Genomic DNA, 21585 nt, shown 5'->3' with positions numbered 1-21585 from the left:
CACAAAAGCCTGCATACTGTGTGGCTGCATTTCTGTGACATTCTGCACTAGGCAAAGCTAAGCTGGGGTACTGGAAATTAAACCAGTGGCTGCCTGTGGGGGTGAGCTGATTGGACAGGCACGAGGGAACTGAACAGGGTGAGGGAGATGCTCTCTGTCTTCATGTAGATGGTACTTAATGGGTGGAAGAGGAGTTGAAACCCACTAACCTATACAGTTAAAATATGTGCTTTTTACCAACGTGTTAATGATACCTCCACCTTCAAAAATCTGGGAAATTGTTTTAAATGGGTCCCCAAAGATAAGACAGGAATACCCAAAGTGACTGGGGCTTCCCAGTTTCCTCCTCCCACTGGCCAGAGGGAAAGGGGAAGGAGCCGCCCAGGGCACAGACCCCTGGCTGACAGTACATCTCAAATAGCTGGATTAACCACAAAGAGGGAAGGCATGTGTTTGTACTTTCCCCTTCTACAGTAGATCTGGAGGCCAAGCACTCAGAACAGAGGGAGTTACACAGTTGCTATTTCAAGGCCTGAGATTCTAAACAAATGTGCTTATGGGTTGTACGTCAGTTCCAAACAAGAGTGTTATTGTTACTGTATCAAAAGGCAAGCAAAACAGATCCCTACCCTGGGTTTACGCTCCTCCCTAGAAATGCAGGGCTACGACCACCCTGGTCAGGAGCCTCCGCGAATGCCTGCCTTCAGAAGCCCGTTCACAGGGACAGTGATGCATCCCCAGAACTGGAACGCTGACCCTCAGGGGCCCAAATCCCACCACCCCTGCCGTTTTGGTCAGCTGGGTCCATTTAGCCACGTTCCTTTAATCTCTCTTAAGTCCAAGTTCCTTATGAGTAAGCCGGAACCAGGCCCACTTCTCAGAAGGGCTGTGGTCAGGACTCAGCGATGACACATGTAAGACACTGGGCCCCAATAAACCTGCCACAGCCTCTGTGTCCTCCTCCTTCCCCTCCCCGCCGCGTGAAGTACCCCACAGGTACCCACCTTGTTCACAGCTACCTCTTCTCTTTACCTGCCCCTTTCTGTCACCACCTTGATTCCAACAGCACCAAAATGGATGGAAAGCCCCCTTCTTGCAAAACTGACGTGAAAGATACAATCACCAGAGTTCCAGTGATTGGAACCTTCTCCCTTCTCCCTGAAAGGGCTCTGTGGTGGGTGAATTGTGTCTCCCCACCCCCGCCACCCCCTCTAAGTTCTGGTGAAGTGTTACCCCCGAGGGCCACAGAACGTGACCTCATTTGGAAACAGGGCCTTCACAGAGGTAATCAAGTTACAATGACATCATTAAAGTGGGCCTCAACCCAGTGTGACTGGTATCTGTATGAAAAGGGGCAACTTGGACACAGAGACACACAGGGAGGGAGGATGAGGTGGAGATAGGAAGACATGGGGTGAAGGCTGCGGGAGGGTGGAAGATGGGAGTGATGCATTTATGAGCCGAAAAGAAACCAAAGACGGCAGCAACCACCAGGGGCTGGAGCAGTCTTCCCCCAGCCATTGGAAGGAGCCAACCCCACAGACACCTGGATTTCAGATCCCCTCGAAGCTTCATGCCCTCCCATCTCCCTCCGTCAGATACGTCAGTGACTTTGCTCTATCTTCCTTCTCCAGCACCCCTGGCCTGGGTCTCCAGCGTCAGCAGCACCGGCCCTTGGCACCTTACCCCCTCCTCCAGCACAGCCAGCTTTGTCTTCTGAAAATGTGGCACAGCTGTCATAGAACGAGCATAGATATTGGAGCTGGGGTGACGCCTGGTAGGCTGCTGACTTCACCACCTGTCCACAGTGTGACCCCGGTCGAGTTTCTTAGCACCTTCATGTCAGTTTCCTCACCTGGCAGATGCTGATAACAGGGCAGCCTCATTGGCTTCTCCCAAGGGTGAATCGAGGGGCCCACTTAGAGCAGCCAGTACACGGCTGGGAATATAAAGGGCACCTGGGAAGGTCATGCTGCCGTGACCTTGCTTAAAAAATCCTTGGGGCGCCTGGGTGGCTCAGCTGGTTGAGCGTCTGTCTTCGGCTCAGGTCATGATCTCACAGTTCCTGGGTTCAAGCCCCACATCAGGCTCTGTGCTGACAGCTCAGAGCCTGGAACCTGCTTTAGATTCTGTGTTTCCCCCTCTCTCTGCCCCTCCCCGACTCATGCTCTGTTTCTGTCTCAAAAATAAATAAACATAAAAAAATTTTCTTTAAATCCTTCAATACCCCCATCACCTGCCAGAGGAAATCTGAACTCTCTGCAGAGAGCGATGGGCTGTGCTGGTAACTTACAGTGCCTCCTCTCACCAGTGCCATTCTTTGCAGAAGTCAGCTTACACAGACACCCTCCTCCCATAGCACCCAGGGTAAGGTGGCCCATCCCTAGTGCACACATGGCATTTCCCAGTGAGTGGTGTCAGTCCAGGGGCAGGCATATGATAAGGGAGGGCAGATGACAGAGAAGGATTCGCGCCCTGTGCTCAAGGAGAAGGCTGTTGGTTCCCTCTTCTCCAAGTCACCAGGGGGCTGGGGGGACAGCAAATAACCTGCTGTCATAGGAAGTCACCTTGACACTACAAGGAACTCGGTATTTGTTATGGGCTGAATTGTATCCCCTCAAAATACACCTGTTGAGGGGTGCCTGGGTGGCTCAGTTGGTTAAGCATCCGACTTCGGCTCAGGTTATGATCTCGCAGTCTGTGAGTTCAAGCCCCGCGTCAGGCTCTGTGCTGACAGCTCAGAGCCTGGAGCCTGTTTCAGATTCTGTGCCTCCCCCTCTCTCTGGCCCTCCCCCGTTCATGCTCTGTCTCTCTCTGTCTCAAAAATAAATAAACGTTAAGAAAAAAATTAAAAAAAAATACACCTGTTGAAGTCCTAACCCCCTCCATTTCCCACCCCCATTCCTCAGAACGTGACTGTATTTGGAGAAAGGGTTTGTACAGAGGTTTAAGTTAAAATGAGGTCGCTGACCAGTGTCCTTATAAGAAGAGATTCAGACGCAGACACACGCAGAGAGAAGACTATGTGAAGACACAGGGAGAAGATGGCCATCTGCAAGCCAAAGAGAGAGGCCTCGGAAGGAACTATCCTGCCGGCCCCCTGATCTCGGGATTCTGGCCTCCAGAGCTGTGAAGAACGAGTTCTGTGGTCCAAGGCCCCCAGTCTGCAGCACGGACTAACATAGCATTAGCGTGAAGCAATGCTGAAGAAGGCCCAGAAGCATGCAGGGGAGCCCATCCTATCTCTGGATTTCTGGAAACATCACAGGTATTTCTGTCTATTTAAAAAAATTTTTAAGTTTATTTATTTTATGACAGAGAGAGACAGGGAGAGAGGTGGGGCTCTCACCATTAGCACAGAGCCTGACATGGGGCTCAAACTCACGAACTGTGAGATCATGACCTGGGCTGAAACCAAGACTCAGGCTCAACCAACTGAGCCACCCAGGCACCCCTCAAGATAATTTTTAAGCGCATTTGCTCTGAGGTTCTCTACGATGTGCAGCAGACAGCACCCTCATGAACCCTCCAAGCTTTCAAACCCTTTACACTACCATACGTGCTCGCCCATCTCGCTGAAAACACATACTTCTTCCCATTCCTTGCACAGGCCTTACGTTCTGGTTATTCCCCCACTCATACCTGCTCCCCCTCTTCACCATCAGTTTGCTCCATTCTTCCCTCTGCCCAGACTGCTCTCCTACTGCCCATCTCTGCCTATCTTCAAGGCACAGCCCACGGGCTCCTTCTCCCCAGCAGCCCCAGCACAGTGCCTTGCACAGACAGCCTGCTCAGTGAACATGTGCATATCACACGCTGCTCTGGACTTTTCTCGGGGGTGTCTTCCCTGCACATACTTTTAACTATATGAGATTAGGCCACTATATTTGCTATACAAACAGATCATTGAAAAAAGACTGCTGTGTGTCCTGCCTCCCCATACTAAAGGAATGTAGATTTAAAAACCTATTTTCAGTAGGATAAACTATGAGTCTAAATTCCCTGGTAACCTTTTGCCTGTTCAAGGTCATTTCAGTTTCCCCCAAATTGATTTTGGAGATGAGATTCATAATTGAGGTTATAGTTTTCCTTTTCACCATCCCTCCCATTAGTCACTTATCTGAGGTCCTGTCAAAGAAGAACTAGAATTATAAATGGGGATAAATCCAATGGCAGATGAGAAATTAATTAGAGAAACCACTGCTTATACTTAAGCACAATTCAGTTTAATTCAAACGTGTTATCCGCAGCTACACAAAAATAAAACAAAATAAACCAAAAATAAAACAAAAACAAAACCCCAAAACACTCTCACAGCCTAGATGATACGCATATTTGAAAACTTGTTTCTTATGGGACTTCCCAGAAAAAAGATTAAAAATAAATCTTCTATTAAGATGAAACAATAAAAATCCTACCTTGGAACACAGAAGATCCGATGACTCACCATACAACACGGCTCCAGAAACTACCAGGCTCCTATGAAGACACATCGCCTTCCTGCATTTCACTACCTCTCACTGGATGACCTCTAGTTGAAGCACCTTTATTTACTACTTGAAAGTTCCTTCTAAGAGCGAGATAGGACTCTCTGCCCTGCCCCAGGACACTCAGCTGTCTCACCATCTGTGGCCCTTGACAGTTCTTTATTAGGGATATCAAGGATATCAAGCACAAACTCTCCAAATGTAATATAAATGAGTGGGACTGCCAGGTTATGCCATGAACATCTAAGGAAGGAAAGAGTCCACTGCTGAGGACGGCATGGAAGCTGACTGGGGTCAGGACCTCCCTGAGGTGGGGAGTTGGCTTAGGTTAATTAAGGGGGTGCCTCACCAGCATCCCTAGCTGATACCTCACATCCTCACTTTCACAGATAAGCACAGGTAAATGTCACAAGAGGACCACTTAAGGTTCACTGCCTGTGCCCAAGGGAAAGGTCAAGCCTGAGCTGCTACTCAGTCAATGTAAACAGTGCTTATGTTTGATTCTGAACTCCACTTCTTGGCCTCTGTCCCCTGGGGGAGTTCTTGTTTCCTGCTGCTGAAAACATTATCAAACCACCTCAATGGGAATTAATTATGGAAAAAGCTGGTCTGAATTAGAGACGTTTTGAAAATAAATACCTTTTACTTCCAAATAAATGTTTCCTTTTCAAGTAATTAACCATTATTCCAAGCAGTTTCAAAGGACCTCCTTTAATGAGTGACTTGGTCGTTTAGCAACATTCATTTGTACATAAATATGCTAAGGCAGTGTTTCATAATGCGCTTCCCTAGGTAGGCTAAACGTGCCTGCTGACACTTGGTTTACACCACTAATGCACTTAGCAAACCCGTTCTTCACAGAGGGCAGAGGGGCCCTGGCTGAACTGTGATAATTCCTGGTGTGATGAATTGCTCTTCTATAACTCCTGAGCCTGCATACCAATGCTCCCCTTGTGGGTTACAGAGGAACCAAGGTCTCACCCGGGCTGACCCCGGCCATCTGCTGGGTATGGTCAGAAAAAACAATGAACTTCTGTATTAGCCTAGACCAGGATTTCTCAAACTTGGCATGCTCAACTGGATCATTCTTTGCTGTGGGGGCTGTCCTGTGCATTGTGGGATATTCAGCAGCATCCCTGGTCTCTACCCACCAGATGTCAGTAGCACTCCCTTCTCAGCTGTGACCACCCAAAATGTTTCTGGATATTGCCAAATGTCCCCTGGGGGAAAAACTGCACCATGTGGAAATCATCCAGAGAATGTTTTTAAACAACCGATGCTGGGGTCCCATAGATGGTTCCAAAAGTTCCCGGGTGACCTGAAGAGCCCCAGCCACCACCACTGCAGTCCTAGATTCAGACCAGTTCTATGTGTCACTTTCATGAGAAAAAAAGGCTCTGTGACTTAAAGTTCTGAAAAACCAGGACTTAAAGTAAACATACAATCTAGTCTATAGCCTAGCATGAATTCAAGTTTGATTAGCTGCTATTTCAAATATATTACATCACCTTCCTTAGTTTTCAATAACTCACTGAAATTAGACTTTAGGTCTGAGTTGGCCTATGTACCTGTCCTCTGGCTTATTATTATCATCCTAGAATTAAATCACCTTACTTTGCCCAGATGAGAGTAAAGGCCCCTTTACTATCCCTTTACCTTCACCATTCAAGAAATGTTAATTGAGCACCTACTAGATCCAGGTACCATGGATGCAGATCTGGGCCAGGAAAGCAGGGACAGAGGATTAGAGTGGAGGAATAGGGAGGCAGGAAAGGCTTGAAGAAGGTGACAGGATGATGGGGAGGGCAGGTGTATTCTGGGCCAAAAGAGCACCACATACAAAGGTCAAGTATTATTTGAGAAACTGGGGGCTGGAGCACAGAGTCCCTGTACAGGCATGATGGGGGTGGGGGGAGGCAGTGCAGGAGAAGTGTGCAGGGTTCAGACCATCAAGGACCCCGAGAACCAACCAACCAGACCCAACTTCATCCTGAGGGTCATGGAGCACCACAAACCACAAATGATTTGAAGCAGGGAAGTCAAAGAAGCTTCTCATCTTCAATTTAGGACCAAAACACTGGGATTTGAAGCAAGGGGGGCGGAAAAGATCAGGGGCCAGATGTTAACCAAATACACAGGTTTAGGGCTTTGAGGAAACATTCAGGCTACAGATAAAGATCTGGTGCTGCCCTACTCAGGTGTGCTGGAACTTGGATGTTATAGGCTGAACTGTGGCCTATCACCCTCCAAAAAAGCCCCCCAAGCCCTCAAATGTTGGATATCCTGACCACTAGTACCTCAGAATGTGAATGTAAATAGAGACAGGGCCCTTACAGAGGTGATTAACTTAAAATGAGGTCATTGGGATGAGCCATAATCCAACAGGGCTGGTGTCCTTGTAATAAGAGATTAGGACACAGATACATACACAGAGGTCACAGGGAGAAGACACCATGCACAAGGCAAGAAGAGAGGCCTTGGAAGTCCTGCTGACATTTGATCTCAGACTTCCAGAACCAAGAGGAACTAAATGTCTGTTGGGTAAGTCCCCCAGTCTGTGGTACTTGTTACGCAGCCCGAGCTGACTGAGACACTGCGGAATGATCTGAAGATAGAGGGTGATGGAAAGGATTCCCGAGAGAGAAGAGAAGCCAGTGAGGCAGAAGAAAAATCAAGGAAAAGCAGCATTCACCAGCCCCTGCCCCTTGCCCCCATCCCAAAGAGAGAGTGCTGAAGACTGAATGGTCACTGCCAATGCCATGCAGAGGCTGACCAAGATCACTGAAGCAGTCCCAGTGATCTGGCATCAGGCAAACTGACACCATCTGTGGCACAGAGACCACAAGGCCCAGCAGGCGAGGCAGGGATGCTGGGCCAAGCCAGTGCTTTCCAGGGGAGGGCCGCAGCCCCTGGGACTTGGCCACACTTGTGATGGGAGCTTGGCGAGCGTTTTTCATGGAGGCCCAAACCAACATGCGTGCTGCAGGAGATGCATGTGGCAGCCGGAGAGGCCAAGAGGGCTGCTGCAGGGGTCCCAAGGACACAGGGTCATGTGGACCCAGGCTGGGGCTGGGGGTACCCCTGCCCTGGGTCTCTACTATCATTTCTCCATTACAAAGCTCAGATGACTCACTGTCCACTGGGGGAAAACCAAACCTATCTCCAAGGACTGACTCTGGTGGCCTGTGTGACGGCCCCCCCGCCCTGCACCCTGCACTCATCTCTTCCCAGCCCTTGTCAGTTCCTCTGCACACAAGGCCCTTTCTCAATCCTTTCCATCTTTTAAGACCCCAGCCCACCTTCAGGACCCAGCTCCAATGCCATAGCACCCAAATCCCCTCACCCATGGTGAGGACTCACAGGTCAGGGCACACACCTCACCTGCTCTCCTGGGCATGCTCACTTCAGCACCCCACACCCTCAGCTCCTGGCCCCCACACCCTCCTCTTAGCTGGTCCCACACTAACCTTCCACTTACTGATGGTCTCAGCTACACCATGAGCTCCTTCTCCAGGGCACAAACCATCTTCTACCCCTCTGTGTCACCTACCCAAGGCAGGGCAGAAGGCCTGCCTGCAGAGATAGGCCAGGGCCAGGTGCCACACGTGTGGCTGCAGAAATCCCTCTAACAGGGGAGGGGAGGGAAGGAGGGGCTGTATGTAACTTTCTTCAAAAAAGTAGGACAACACCTATGTCCACAGCAGCATTATTTCCAACAGCCAAAGGGTGAAAGCAACCTACGTGTCCATCAACGGATGACTGGATAAGCAGAACGTGGTCTATACGTACAATGGAATATTGTTCGGCATTAAACAGGAAGGAAATTCTGACACAGGCTCCAACTTGGATGAAGCCTGAGAATGTCACGCGAAGTAAAAGAAGCCAGTGACAAAAGAACAAGTCCTATAATGGTTCCACTCACACGAGATCCCCAGAATAGTCAGATTCAGAGACAGAAAGTGGAAGGGTGCTTGCCAGGGGCTGGGGGAGGGGAGTGGGCAGTTAGTGTTTAATGGATCAGAGTTTCAGTTGGGAAAGATGACAAAGTTCTGGACATGGATGGTGGTGGTGATCACCCAACACTGTGACTGTCCTGAATCCCACTCGACTGTACATTTAAACATGGTTAAAATGGTAAATTTTCTGTTATGTGCATTTTACCACAATTAAAAAAAACTTGAAAAAGTAGGACAAAACTTTGTGTTCACTGCAAATGCTCATGTATATTCATTTGAGAACAGTGGAGTTTCTCAGTATGTAACAATCAAGGGTGCCCAATTTGTAAAGCATCTTTTAAACACACAGAAAAAAAAAAAAAAGCAGCTTTTAATCTAATCTGGGAGGAAACACTCTGTAGTGCAAATTACTATGCCGAGTGCATAACCCATCCATAATTTAATATGACCACTGGGATGCTCGTGGTGGCTTTACACTGGCATCATCTCCTTTGCACTTCTTCTTCAAATGATACGAAGAAATAAAGTGTGACTGCTAGCTAAAACAGAATTAAATTAGAGGGAGGGCTGACCCTCTTCTCCCGTAAAAAAAAAAAAAAAAAAAAAAAAAAAAGGCTGATAAACACTTAACTAGCATTCCTATGACTTAACATTCTTTACCACACATTCCTATGACTCAGCTGTTTGGTTTACTGCTCAGATAAGTAAACCAACTGTCCCACTTCTGGGGCAGTGTTTTCAAATGTAAGAATGCTCCCTGGCTCCTTCTGGCTGTGGCACACCTTGAGCAAACTCAACATTCAAAACAAAACTGGCCAGGACTTTCTGAAGCTGTTCCCTGGGAAAAACAGACCCACAAAAAGTGTGTTTCACTTTTACTACAAGAAATCTAGAAAAAGATACAAAACACAACCAAGGAACAGAGAAGCAGAAAAGACACTGACAAGTCAGGAAGAAAGGCTTGGAACGGCTTGGGGACGCTTGCTTAGCGGTGACAGCTGGCTAGGTGAGAGATCACAGGCTGGAGGTCACCAGAAGCGTTGCTACTCAGAAGGGCCCACATTTGGCTTCATGCTCGGCAGTCACTGTCTTGATCTTAATAATTTTTCAGCCAGGGGTTCTGCGTTTCCTTTGGCAATGGGCCCCACAAATTATGTTGCTGGTCCTGACCAGAAAGGTTTGGAGAAACAAGGAGACTCACCCTGTGTGGGGGCAGGGGTGGGGGTGACTATTTGTAAAACTGTTTCAGTGACCGCCCAAGGGCTGGTTCCAAGCTCCCTCTGTGATCTGGAGCTAATAAATGAAACCATTTATCACTATTTCTAGAAAAGAAAAAAAAAAGCCTCAGGAGGGTATTCTTGCCAATTCCATGCTAAGCTTAAGCAGCCAGGTAAGTCACATCCCGAGTCTTTGGGAAGAAAAAGAATACTTCATTTAAAGCATTTAATAGTTAAACTGTCAATATTCAATTATTCCCAATTAATTGCCAAAAAGATTCATCTCTAATCCCTTGCATCCCAATAAAGAACTGCCACTACCACCTCCTGTCACACAGTTCAAAGGAGCTGTCCCAGCACTAGGTAACTGTATCCCCTGCTCTGACACCCCAGCCCCAAGCTGGACATCAGATCTACACCCGAAAATCTGGAATCGACAGAGGAATGCTGGCCTCTGTGCTGACTTGCCTGACCAGGTAAGCAAAAGCATGGACAAAGCCAGTCCGCAGGGGGAACAAAGCGGACTTCTGGAGAAAGGGCCGAGAGCACATGTGGACTCTCGAAAGATCCAACCCCCTGTCCCTCAATATTCAGATCCCATCCCGGGTTCCGTGAGCCATTCCTGCATGTTCCAAGAGATTTCCCTTCTGTTTTGTGAATTTGAAATTTGTTCTCGTTACTTGCAAACCAAAAGAGTCCCAGGAGAGGTTTTGTAGAATATAATCCTATGCAAATGGGGTGGCCTGGAGAGCCCCCAGCAGGGTTCTTTTTCAGCAAAGATTTATTTTAGGGGACATCCAGCTAAATCTGTCAATAACCACTGTTCCTCTTTCCTAGCAATATAGGGCTTGTCAATCTCTAGGTCACTTGTTCAGAGGAAGATCTGCCCACACATAATGACCAGCACTGAGCAGCCTGGAGGAAACGAAAGAACAGACCCCAAGTTGCAGAAGATCAAAGTCTGAAGGTTCCTGGGGTCAGTCCGCAAGGACAGCACTCCAGGTGGGTGGGGCAGGGGCTGGTCTTCACCCGCCCCCTGAAGTTAGCCCTCTGATGCCTGCCATTGAGGTCCAAAGTTACCATCAACTCCTCTAAAAGTCCATGGTTTCTCTGATCTGTTTTCAACAGCACAGCTAACCCAGAAGCTTTAACATATTTAGATCATTCTCCACCCAGGGGCATGAAGTCAGGTTTCTGAGCGAAGACCTTTGTGGGGGCATGAAGCCCCTGGCAGGGCCCTGCCCTCCCATTCCTCAAGGTCGGCCAGAAAAGGCTTTTCCTTTTCAGATCCTTTGGAGCCCTGTGACCAGTGACCTGAAAACAAAGCCATTAAATGGTCTTTTTCATCAGACTAGGGGTCCTTTTTGGTTTGACTCCTCAGGCCTCCCTGGATTCCTGTGTCCTGTATGAAGGGCACACCTGCTCCCCTATGTTATCAGTTTCTGGGCGGAGGAGAAAGACACCTCGGATTGCCCGAGGAATAAATCACTTCCAGGTGTGGCCTGTCAGCTCCTCCCCACCTAAGTATTTCTCAGATGACTCATTCCGCTGGTCCTCACCCCACAGATAGGAAGAAGAAACGGATCTGAGATTCCCAGGTTCCTCCTGATTTGCCAGGTGCCTGGAGGGAGGGCAGTGGGCTCTCCCCAGCTTTTCTCATCCTAGCCTCACAACAGCCCTCGAGGTAAGGTGAGCAATGACCCACTTTGCTGACGAGGTTCCTGCCGCTCCCAAAGATACAGATAATAGAGTTAGACCTGTAACTGTTACAGCTGCTGGTAATACCTGCTGAGTGTAAGCAGCAGAGTCAGGACCTAAACCCACACCTGCCAAACTAAAAAGCCCTTCCTCTTTTCATGACAGCAAACTCAGGTGAGCTCAGACATTTACAGGGAAGACTGTGGGTAAAAGCCGAACAAGGCACGCCTCCAGTCAGAAGGGGGACAGCGAGCACATTGATCACCACACAGCCAGTGTTAGGACAAAGGGATGGTTGGGTGCTAGAAACACCGAGTGAGGATGAGCAGACCTGGAGGAGGAACAGGGACCAAACGGATGAAGGAAGGAGGAAAGGGCATCCCAGGCAAGTGGGCTAACAAGGCAGAAGGAGCAGAGGTCAGTGACATCTGCACAGAGAGGTGGTCTGCACGAGCCCACCCCAGAAGCCACAGTGTAGCCAACCACACCTCAGCGTGCAGCTCCTGACAGGTATGACCCTCCTCAGGCAGCACAGGAGGATGGAGCCTGACAGGCCAGTGAAAGGGATCAAGTCCAAGAGAATGGGCAGGAGCCATTCTTCCAGCTCTTCCCGGCCCTTCTCCCCTCATGGGGGCTGCTCCTGGCCAGAGGCAAGAGTACAGGTGAGGGGAACCAGACTCTAGCCCTAATAGGCTGGTGGCTCTAAGTCAGCGACACCCCCCACACTCACTCCAGCCTCAGTCTTCTCATCCGTAAACTGAGGACTTTGGACTAGGAAGAGAATGTTATACGTTAGCCATGCCCAGGACAATTCATTTTTTTAACCTACACTAGGCATTCGGTAAAGGTAAAGCTGGTTGAATCAAAGTAAATTCTAGACTGATGGTTTCCCCTGTCAGGGTCTTTCAGCTTTGTGGAAATCAGCATTCTCCTCTTTTGACCAGGAGAGCAGGAGAAAATGCTAGAACGCTCGAATGGGCCAGTGCTGCTTCCTATCAATAGCCCTGGAAAGAGGCTTCAGGCCCACTTGCCCGGGGTCTGGTCTGGGCCTGCAGCAGCAGTAAAATTTCCCACAGCTCCTCCTCAGACCCGCTTCCTGGGCTGGCCGGCCTCCTCCCTACAGCCCAAGCTACCCAGTTCCCCGCCCCACCTCCCAACCTGAGACTTTGGTCAGACTGCCTCTCCCCATCTGACCCTCTCCCCTCCCCCCAACCTCTCTTCAGAGCCCCACACCCTGAGTCCTAGGTCCCTTCTCACTTCACATGCTCTGCCTGGCCGCCCTCCATCCCGGTTCACCCCCTCAGCTCTTCATCTCATGGCTGACGTTCTGAACATGACTCATAAGCCACCCCTCCCCACCTTCCCACCTTCACTGCCTCCTGTCAGTTCTAAGCTGGCACATACCAGAGGGCCCGTGCAAGTGCCGTTCTCTCTCCCACTCAAACCTAAGATCTTAACTCAGATGTCAGCTGCACTCAGAGACCAGTCAGTTTAGGCCAGGCTTTTTGTTCTAGTCTTTCATTTCCCTTTCTTTCTACACACTTAACTCAGTTTGTAATTAGAGAATTATTATTATTTCAATGTGTACTTATTATTTATTTTGAGAGAGAGAGGGAAAGGGGCAGAGAGAGGGAGGGAGAGAATCCCAAGCAAGCTCTGCGCCATCAGCTTGGAGCCCAGGCCAGTCTCACGAACTGTGAGATCATGACCTAAGCCAAAAGCAAACCCAGGCACCTTAAAGGATTATTATTAATTAGTTAAGGTGTGACTCCCTCATTAGTCTATAAGCTCTATGTGAGCTGAGCTGTCTACATGTCATTGTATCCCGAACACATAGCACAAGGCTTGGCCCAGAAAAGGGACTCATCTATGGAAGGAAGGAGGCAGAAAAGTTAAAAAAAGAAAGAAAAAAAAGGAAAGGGGTGGCCTAGGGTCACACTTGGTGGCACAATAATTGTTTAACAACTGGCTTTCTGCAGAAAAAAGAAAACCCCATGTGTAGTGTTTGCCAGTTCCATGGGGTAACTGTTCCCACCATGGCTGATTCCAAGCCACAGTAAGACATTCCTGAGTGTGCAGGTGGATGGAGATGGGGGCACGGGCTCAGAGTCCGGAGAGGCCCAGCTGGCCCCTGCACAATGCTGGTTTGTGGCGACGCCCACACGGAGATCCACAAAGCCTATCATGTTTTTAAATGACATCAACTTTTGACTCAGTCCTACCTTGGGCTGAAGGCCAAAATGAATCGAGACCTGCAGAAAATGCTACGGACAAAAGAGGAAAAAGAGAAAAAAAAAAACAAAACAAAGAAAGAAAGAAGAGGTTTTGCAGCTGGCTCAGAACAAGACAATGAAGGAAAGGTGAGCCCGGTGCGTGGGGATGATCACTGGCTCCCAAAACACGTCAAGAGCTGCTAACAACTGTGTAGCTTCTGGTCTTCTTGCTGGGGCCACTGCCAAATGCAATGTTTAGGACACTGTTAGGAGCAAGTCAAAGCCCACATGAAACACTGGTTATACCCACAGACCCAATATTTACTTCCCTTTCTAGCAATTTATCCTACTAGCTCAATAAAAGCAAAACTGATACCTGCAACACTAAATTAAAGAGGAACTAGGATAAAAAAAAATTAGAAGAAAGTACGGGTGTTTTCCTGATATTCCAGGATTACAGGAGCCCTAAATCTTAATGCAGAACCCAGAAATCGTAACAGAAAAGATTAATTTGACTCTATACAAATCAAGTTTCTGCATAACAAAACCAGCATAAATAGAATAAAAAGACACACAAAAAAAAACCATGGGAAAAAACATTCACAAGACATCCAAAGAGTTAATTTACTTTCTGCTTGAAGTACTCTGACAGATCAGTAAGAAAATAAACCCCCTCCCCCAAACCACACACAAAGGCAAAGTCCCTAAGGAGGCAGTTCAAAGAAAAGGCCACATGAATGGCTCAAGAAATTTCAGAGCCATCTTTAACCTGGCTCATAACAATAGAGATGCAGATTACAACAATAACCATATGCACCTCACATATCAAACTAGGAGACATGTTAAAGTGTGTAAGTCCTTGGCCAGGGAGGGTGTGGGGAACAGGACCTCAAGCATTACTGATGGCAGTGTAAATTGGTTAAGATCTCTAGAGAGAGCATTTTGACAACATGTATCAAAATAAAAACAGAGCCTACTTTGACCTTCCACTTTTTAAAAAAAAAGTTTATTTATTTATACTTTTAGAGAGAAAGAGCAGATGAGGTGGCAGAGAGAGAGGGAGAGAGAGAGGATCTCAAGCAGACTCTGCACTGTCAGCAAGAGCCCAATACAGGGCTCGAACTCACAATGTGTGAGATCACGACCCAAAATCAAGAGTCAGCCGCCTAACACACTGAGCCACCAATGTGCCCATGACCCCCCACTTCGAAGAGTTTCATGTATATCAGAATTTCATTATATATTATGTAACAGCAAAGACTGAAAACAACCTAAATGCCCCCTTAGTAGGTGACTAATTAAATAAATTATGGCCTGGTCATACAATGGATGAACAATGAGGGGCTCTCTAAGTAGTGATATGCACCCATCCCCAATTTAGGTGAAAAAAGGCATAGAACAATGTATATATTATGTCATTGTTTGTGAGAGGAAAATATATAAATGAAAATATACTTAGACTATTTCTGGAAGGATACATAAGAAACTGGTAACCATGGTTGCTTCTGAAGAGGGAAACTGGAGGCAGGGATGGCTAGAAATGTTACTTTTACTGTCCGCTTTCTGTAACATGTGCATGTATTATCTATTACAGTCAATTTCTAAAAATAGATATGCATAAAGATGTTCACTACTGTGTTGTATACACTAGACAAAATAAATAAAATACCATTAGGATGACCTAACACTGGGTTATTTTTAAAATATTACCATTGCAATGAAATTGTAATTATTTTTAACCCTAATTAAATTGTACTGAATCACTTTAAATACTTCTAGACTTGAGCCCCAGAAAAAGAATACAAATTACTTCCCAGGATATTTAAACAACTCTCAGATGTACTTACAGGATGAAAGCCAGCAATTTTTGAGAATTCATGGAGAACAGAAGAAGAATCAGACTGGGGACAAACATCCCAAGCTTCATATACAGGAAAAGGATCGTGCTTATTACTCAAGGAAGTCGTGAGCACTGGAAACCAAGGAAGATTCACTCGGAACAACGTGGGATAACGATGCAAATTATTAAGAAGAATATTTTAAAGGCAACAGAATCGTGAGGTTTTGTTAACCTTGTGTAAAATCTCTGACCATCTGAGCTGCCAGGGAATGCTCACGTCCGGCCTCAGTTCTTCCACAGCTGACCTCTAAGTGACTGCAGAGCTTGGTGAGATTCGTTTCAGGAAGACACAGACACGGTTTTCAACATGGCTGGGAGATAAAATGCAGAGCTATGCAGTTGAACACAGGGCTCAAGGTACACCACACCTGGCCCACTCAGGTATGTGTTACCTGGAAATCCACAATAATGCTCAGTGTTAAGGCGGGCTTTGGATTATTCAATATTCTTTTTTTTTTTTTTAAGTTTTATTTACTTATTTTTGAGAGAGAGAGAGAGAGAGAAAGAGTGTGCATGAGCAGGGGAGGGGCAGAGACAGGGAGAGAGAGACTGCCCAGCAGGCCCCACGCCATTAGCACAGAGCCTGACTCAGGGCTCGAACCCACAAACCGTGAGATCATGACTTGAGCAGAAATCAGGAGTTGGACGCTTAACCAACTGAGCCACCCAGGTACCTGGATTATTCAACATTCTTTTTTTAAAAAATTTTTTAATGTTTATTTATTTTTGAGAGACAGAGAGAGAGAGAGACAGCATGAGCAGGAGGTGGTAGAGAGACACAGGGACACAGAATCTGAAGCAGGCTCCAGGCTCTGAGCTGTCAGCACAGAGGCTGATGCGGGGCTGGACCTACAAACTGCGAGACAATGACCTGAGCTGAAGTTGGATGCTCAACCCACTGAGCCACCTGGCGCCCCTCAACATTCTTAATAAAAAGAAATAACATGATAAATGTTTGGAGAACTTTATATGGTTGCACACAAAAAGTCATATTATTATTATGATTATTTTGAAGGCATTGAAAATTTTGGGACAGATAACAAATACCAAGGACCAAGGCATAAAACAGAAATAAAAAGATCCTAACAGGAAAGATTTAATAACGCAAAACTATGATGAAATCTACATCATGTGCCATGTCACCGAAGTGCAGCCTGAGAAATCTCGACTTAACGTAATCCTATAAAGACAGAAGCTTGTCATGTTTACTGAAAGCCTTTCATGCATCAATTGCAGGTTTTGTCATTGGAAGCATAGGGTCCATCTATGGTCCCTTTTGATTAGAACACATGGGGTCTGCCAGGCTGTTTTCAGAGTGTCCTGTTTAAGACACACATGGGGCGCCTGGGTGGCTCAGTGGGTTGAGCGGCCGACTTCAGCTCAGGTCATGATCTCGCGGTCAGTGAGTTCGAGCCCCGCGTCGGGCTCTGTGCTGACAGCTCAGAGCCTGGAGCCTGTTTCAGATTCTGTGTCTCCCTCTCTCTGACCCTCCCCCGTTCATGCTCTGTCTCTCTCTGTCTCAAAAATAAATAAACGTTAAAAAAAAAAAATTTAAGACACACATATGTCAAGTAGAGCAATTGCTATGGCCAATTTTGTTATGTGTGGAATGTCTGAAGTAGCTGGGGATTTTTTAGCCAGGGAAGAAACCACTTGGGTATCCTCAAATATCTGAACACGTATTATACAAAGGAAAAAGAACCCTTCAGAGGGGGCAAGCCATACAAATAACTGTGAGATGACCTGAGTTATATTCACCAAAAAAAATGCTTGGCTGCAATTATGGAGCGAGCTGCCTAGCCAATAGCCAATGGGGCCCTCCCTTCCCATCCTGGAAATGGTATCCATGTCAGGGATATTAATCAGGAGGGGAGATAGGCTCATCAGCCCAAAGATCCCTTTTAAGTGTTATAACCTGGGATTCCAGTGGCTTGGCAGTTTCACATGTGTAGGTGGTATTATATGCGTATAAAATATGTGATAGCCTATGTAATGCATATAATATATATTAATAATGTATATTTATAATGGTATATTTATAATACAACCTATGTTCAGAATATAATATATATTTATAATATAATGCAATATAATATAATATATGCCTGGCAGATTTTCTATGTTCCCCACCCCACCTAACACTTAGGGACAGAATAGGACACATATTGGAGGGCCAAGGATAGGCTGAGGCAAATCTAATGACAAAGGCACTGCGTGAGATTATTTGCAAGTGGGAAGATCATGGTTTGGAGTGAGGAAAGAGGGTACAAAAGGCAACTTCTCAGACTCTGAACTTTCAATCTACAGACAGAAAGCGAACCGTCTCCACTTCTGCTCCCACATACAAACAAAGCTGACAGGCACCTGACCTCTAGGATGCTGCACCCACCACAGTATACATTCCATATTTGTACATCTGATACAGTATCCGCTGTGCACAGACCGCTTCAGCGCAAGTCTGGCCTTAGTATATGCCAAATGTGCTCAAGGAGCTCTTTGAAGCATTTGTTATGGAAATAGAATGCTGTGGCAGGACAGTCCTTTATTTAGATCTCTATTGTGTGTGAAAATCAATATGTCCTTTCTGGTCTTTATTTTACAGGAAAATGCATCTCTAACTATTGTCCGGAGGTCTTCAGCTCCCAGTTTCGCCGTGTCTGCTACACGTAACCATGGCACAGCTATCAAGCACCCCTAAAGCATAGTGCACACATTCCTACCATCTTTGACCCTCTTGAGTGCTAATTTAGAAACATTGTCCACCTCTCCAATATGCCTTAAAAGCCAGTTTTCAAGAACTATTTTAGTTTTTTCATCCCGCCCTCCATGGCAGTGTAAATAGCTGTCCATGGGTCCCCACCACTAGGATAATGATGCTCTCTCCCACCTCCTAACTTTCAAGTTCCCCTCCCCTTGGACCCCAGGATGGAACAGCTTCTAAACACATTCGCTTTCATCTATATTATTCCTCTTCTACTTTAAAGAAGGGGTTTAAAGTATTTGAAAATGTTGCCAAATTCTTACTTTCACAGAGTATTAAAATTGTCACTGTAGTCATTGTTCTGAATTTTTCCATGATGGTAACAAAAAAACAAACACTGCCCTCCGCGGATGGGAGAGGGTCACAGCAAAACACCTTTGGAAAGGAGAGGCTGTGGGGCTGGGGCTGGGGCTGGGGCTGGGGGTGGGGTACACCTCAAGGTGAACCTAGCCTGAAGGATCTTCCCCATTAACAGTGAATCCTGTCAATTCCCACAGGACAGATCATTTCTTGCCAGTCTGGTACAAGATTAAAACAGCGATTATGATGATGTAAGAGTTTCATCTTACACATCCATGAGCTACAACTGTTTACTAACACTCATTTGGGGGAGAAAGTGCATGCACATTGATTTTTACAAACTGTCCAATTTCAGTCTCACTTTTAAACAAGGTATTTAAAATTCTGCCCAGAACTGCCCAGAAGGGTGGGAGGGGAAAGGTCTACACTACTTGGAAATGTAAATTTGTTATTTAAAACACAGAAAGGGCAAAAAACACAAATTGCTTAACAAATGGGCATACAATGTCTCCTAGATGTTAAGAAAAGCAGAAAATACAGATGTCTTAGGGACTGGATTTCAGACATTGCCCATTCTGCATTTTTCTGCTGGCACACATCTTCTCAAAAAACACTGCTGCTCCATTTCACACAATGCAACACCTCTGTAGAGGGGCTACAGGACTCTCAGCAAGGCAGCCGCTCTGCTAAAATCTTACCAGGGTCTCAATGCCTCACTCAGACAAAAGCAGCTGCTATATAAGAGCAGTGGTGGACCCGGAATACAAAACAGATTCTTAGTTTCCTTCCTCTACTCTATAGGGATATGACTAAAGTCCCAAGAAAACACTTGAGGGAACACTTGGGTGGCAAAATCTAAAATCAAACATCCCAATCTTGGGAGAGGGATGAGCATGATGAGGGGGGGAAAGGGAATTTTCCCAAGCTCTTTGCTTTTGTGGCCAGCACCTGGGTTCTTTAGTTGGCTTTAATAGTCTGTTTCCAAACCTGGCGCGGGATGACTGAGGTCTGCGGGAACGAACACCTGGGAATATGACATCGGTCCCACGGATAGATATTTCTTTGTGGGAGGCATAAGGACACTCTAGCCCCACAGAAGACTAGAGCCAGAGCCATGGTCCTGGATCTAGCCATCAGACCCTGAATGAGGCGAGTCTTCCAGAGCTGGACGGCTGACAGGTCAGCAGCCTTATCCTTGGCAAGGGACACCCCCGGCTGAACCGGGGTGATAGTTTAAAGGATAGGTGAAGGGAGCCCAAGTCATTTTAGGGGGAGGGGCGCTCTCCCCAAATGTGCACTCGGACGGGAGTTCGGGTGCAAACTAGAAAAGGCTGTGGAGCCCCCTTAGGGTTGGGAGGCAGTGTCCCCGAGGAGGGAGGCGAAAAGCCCCTGCTTCACACCCAAGCAAGCGCATCTGGTTTGGGGGACGGAGGATGAAGCCAACGCGAGATGCATACACACAGGCTGGCATCGCTTTAAGGGACCTCGGTCTGCTCGGAGGGAGACGGAGGGAAGGGTGGAAGAGATCCAGGAGTAAAAGGCTCGGGAGAAGGACTCGAGGCCCGGGCGGTCGCAGCCCTTACCTTGCTGACCACGTTTTGGACGAGGCCTGTGCGGATGCCGTAGTCCCACGCGTGGCAGTCGCAGTTGGAGGCGTTGTCCCCCTTGTCCGGAGGGGACGGCAGGGGTGGCGTGTCGCCCCCGTCCGCGCCGCTGCTGTTGCTAAGGTTGCCTGCGGCCCCCCAGGAGGCAGTGGAGAAGGGGGTGGTCGGGGGGCTGGTCCAGTTGGCCACGTCGCCGGAGTCCCACCGGCCCGTGGCGGTGACCCCCGCCAGCTCCGCGCCTTTGCCGGCTCCGCGGCACCAGAAGTTCGGCTGGTCCAAGAGGAAGGAGTCCGAGAACTGGCTAAAGCCGATGAACAGCGCCGGGATCCAGGTGAGCAGCACGAGGGTCTTCTGGTAGCCCCCGCCCAGGCCCCCGAGGAAGGGCAGCACCGACCCGTCGTAGTCCAGCAACAGGAGGCTCGGGGCCGCCGCCGCCGCCGAGCTGCAGCCCGGGTGCTGGCCGCCGGCGGCGGGATGCGGGGCGGGCAGCGGCTGGATCTCCCCGCCACCGCCGCTGGGGCCCGCGCGTCCCCCGAGGGGCGCCGAGGCCGCCGCGTCTCCGGGCGGCAGGGAGCCGTTCTCCTCGGCCGGGGGCGGCTGCCGCCCGGGCCCGCCACCCGCCGCCTCGCGCCGCCGGTCTATCGCCATGGCCCGGGCCCACGGCGCCCGCAAAGGCGCATAGAAGCGCGGCGGAGGCTCCCGCGGGCGCTCCGGGCAGAGCGCGCCGGGCCGGGCGCCCGCAGCCGCCGCCGCCGCGGAGGAGGGCCCGCGGCTCGAGAGAGAGCGCTCGGCCGCCTCGGGTGCTTCAGTCCGCCCCCATGTCACCGGCCCGGACCCTGCGCCCCGGGCGCTGCGGCCCCGCTCGGGCGCCGGGCAGAGGGCGGGCAGAGGCCGGCCCGGGCCCTCAGCCGCCGCCGCTCATCGGCTCCGCGGCCCGGGCGCCGGCGGCCGAGCCCGCCGCTCTCCGCTGCTCCGCGCCGGCCGCAGGGGGAGGAGCGGGCTCCGCGCCTAAGCCAGGCGGCTCGGTGCTCTGCGGACCGCTGTGCAGTCGGCGCGGGCGGCGGTGCGGGTAGCGTCCGCTGCTCCCCGGGAGCCCGGGATGTATTTATCCGGCCTCGGGCGCCTCCCGGAAGCCGCGAGCTCGGGTCCCAGCCTGCCGAGCCGCCGCGCTCTCCGGCTCCGCGAGCCGGCCTCCCTTCTCCTCCTCCTGCCCTGCCCCCGGCCCGCCCCCTCTCCCCCCGCCGAGGTGGAGGTAACCGCGGCACCTGCTGCGCCCGGCTCCTGCGCGCGAGCGCCCCCTCCAGCCGGGACGCGCCGCCGCCGCCGCGGGATCCACGGGAGCGGAGGGGTGGGGGAGGGCGGGGAAACGGGACACCCCGCTCCTGCCAGGCTGGAGGATCCCCTGCTTGTTCCCCCTCCGCGCTGAGCGAGGCGGAGGAGGAGCAGGAG

The 21585-nt window shown here is 49.1% G+C and overlaps 1 protein-coding gene across 2 annotated transcripts in view; it reads right to left on the bottom strand.

Moving 5' to 3' along the window:
• Window positions 1-21289, bottom strand: part of SLC22A23 (solute carrier family 22 member 23) — a 181943-nt gene extending 160654 nt beyond the window's left edge. The window contains exon 1 of one of the 2 annotated variants that reach the window (XM_019419876.2): window positions 20116-21289. In XM_019419876.2, coding sequence (XP_019275421.1) covers window positions 20116-20784 — 669 coding nt within the window. In that variant the 5' untranslated portion in view covers window positions 20785-21289. The remainder of the gene's footprint in view (window positions 1-20115) is intronic. The other variant, XM_019419877.2, reaches the window with a different exon arrangement.
• Between the last annotated feature and the right edge of the window lie 296 nt (window positions 21290-21585).

The sequence above is a fragment of the Panthera pardus genome, unplaced genomic scaffold (assembly GCF_024362965.1).
Source record: "Panthera pardus isolate Hobbes unplaced genomic scaffold, ASM2436296v1 HiC_scaffold_17, whole genome shotgun sequence".
Taxonomy (NCBI): domain Eukaryota; kingdom Metazoa; phylum Chordata; class Mammalia; order Carnivora; family Felidae; genus Panthera; species Panthera pardus.
Note: the sequence above shows the minus strand (reverse complement) of the source record. Positions and strands in the feature narration are given on the sequence as shown.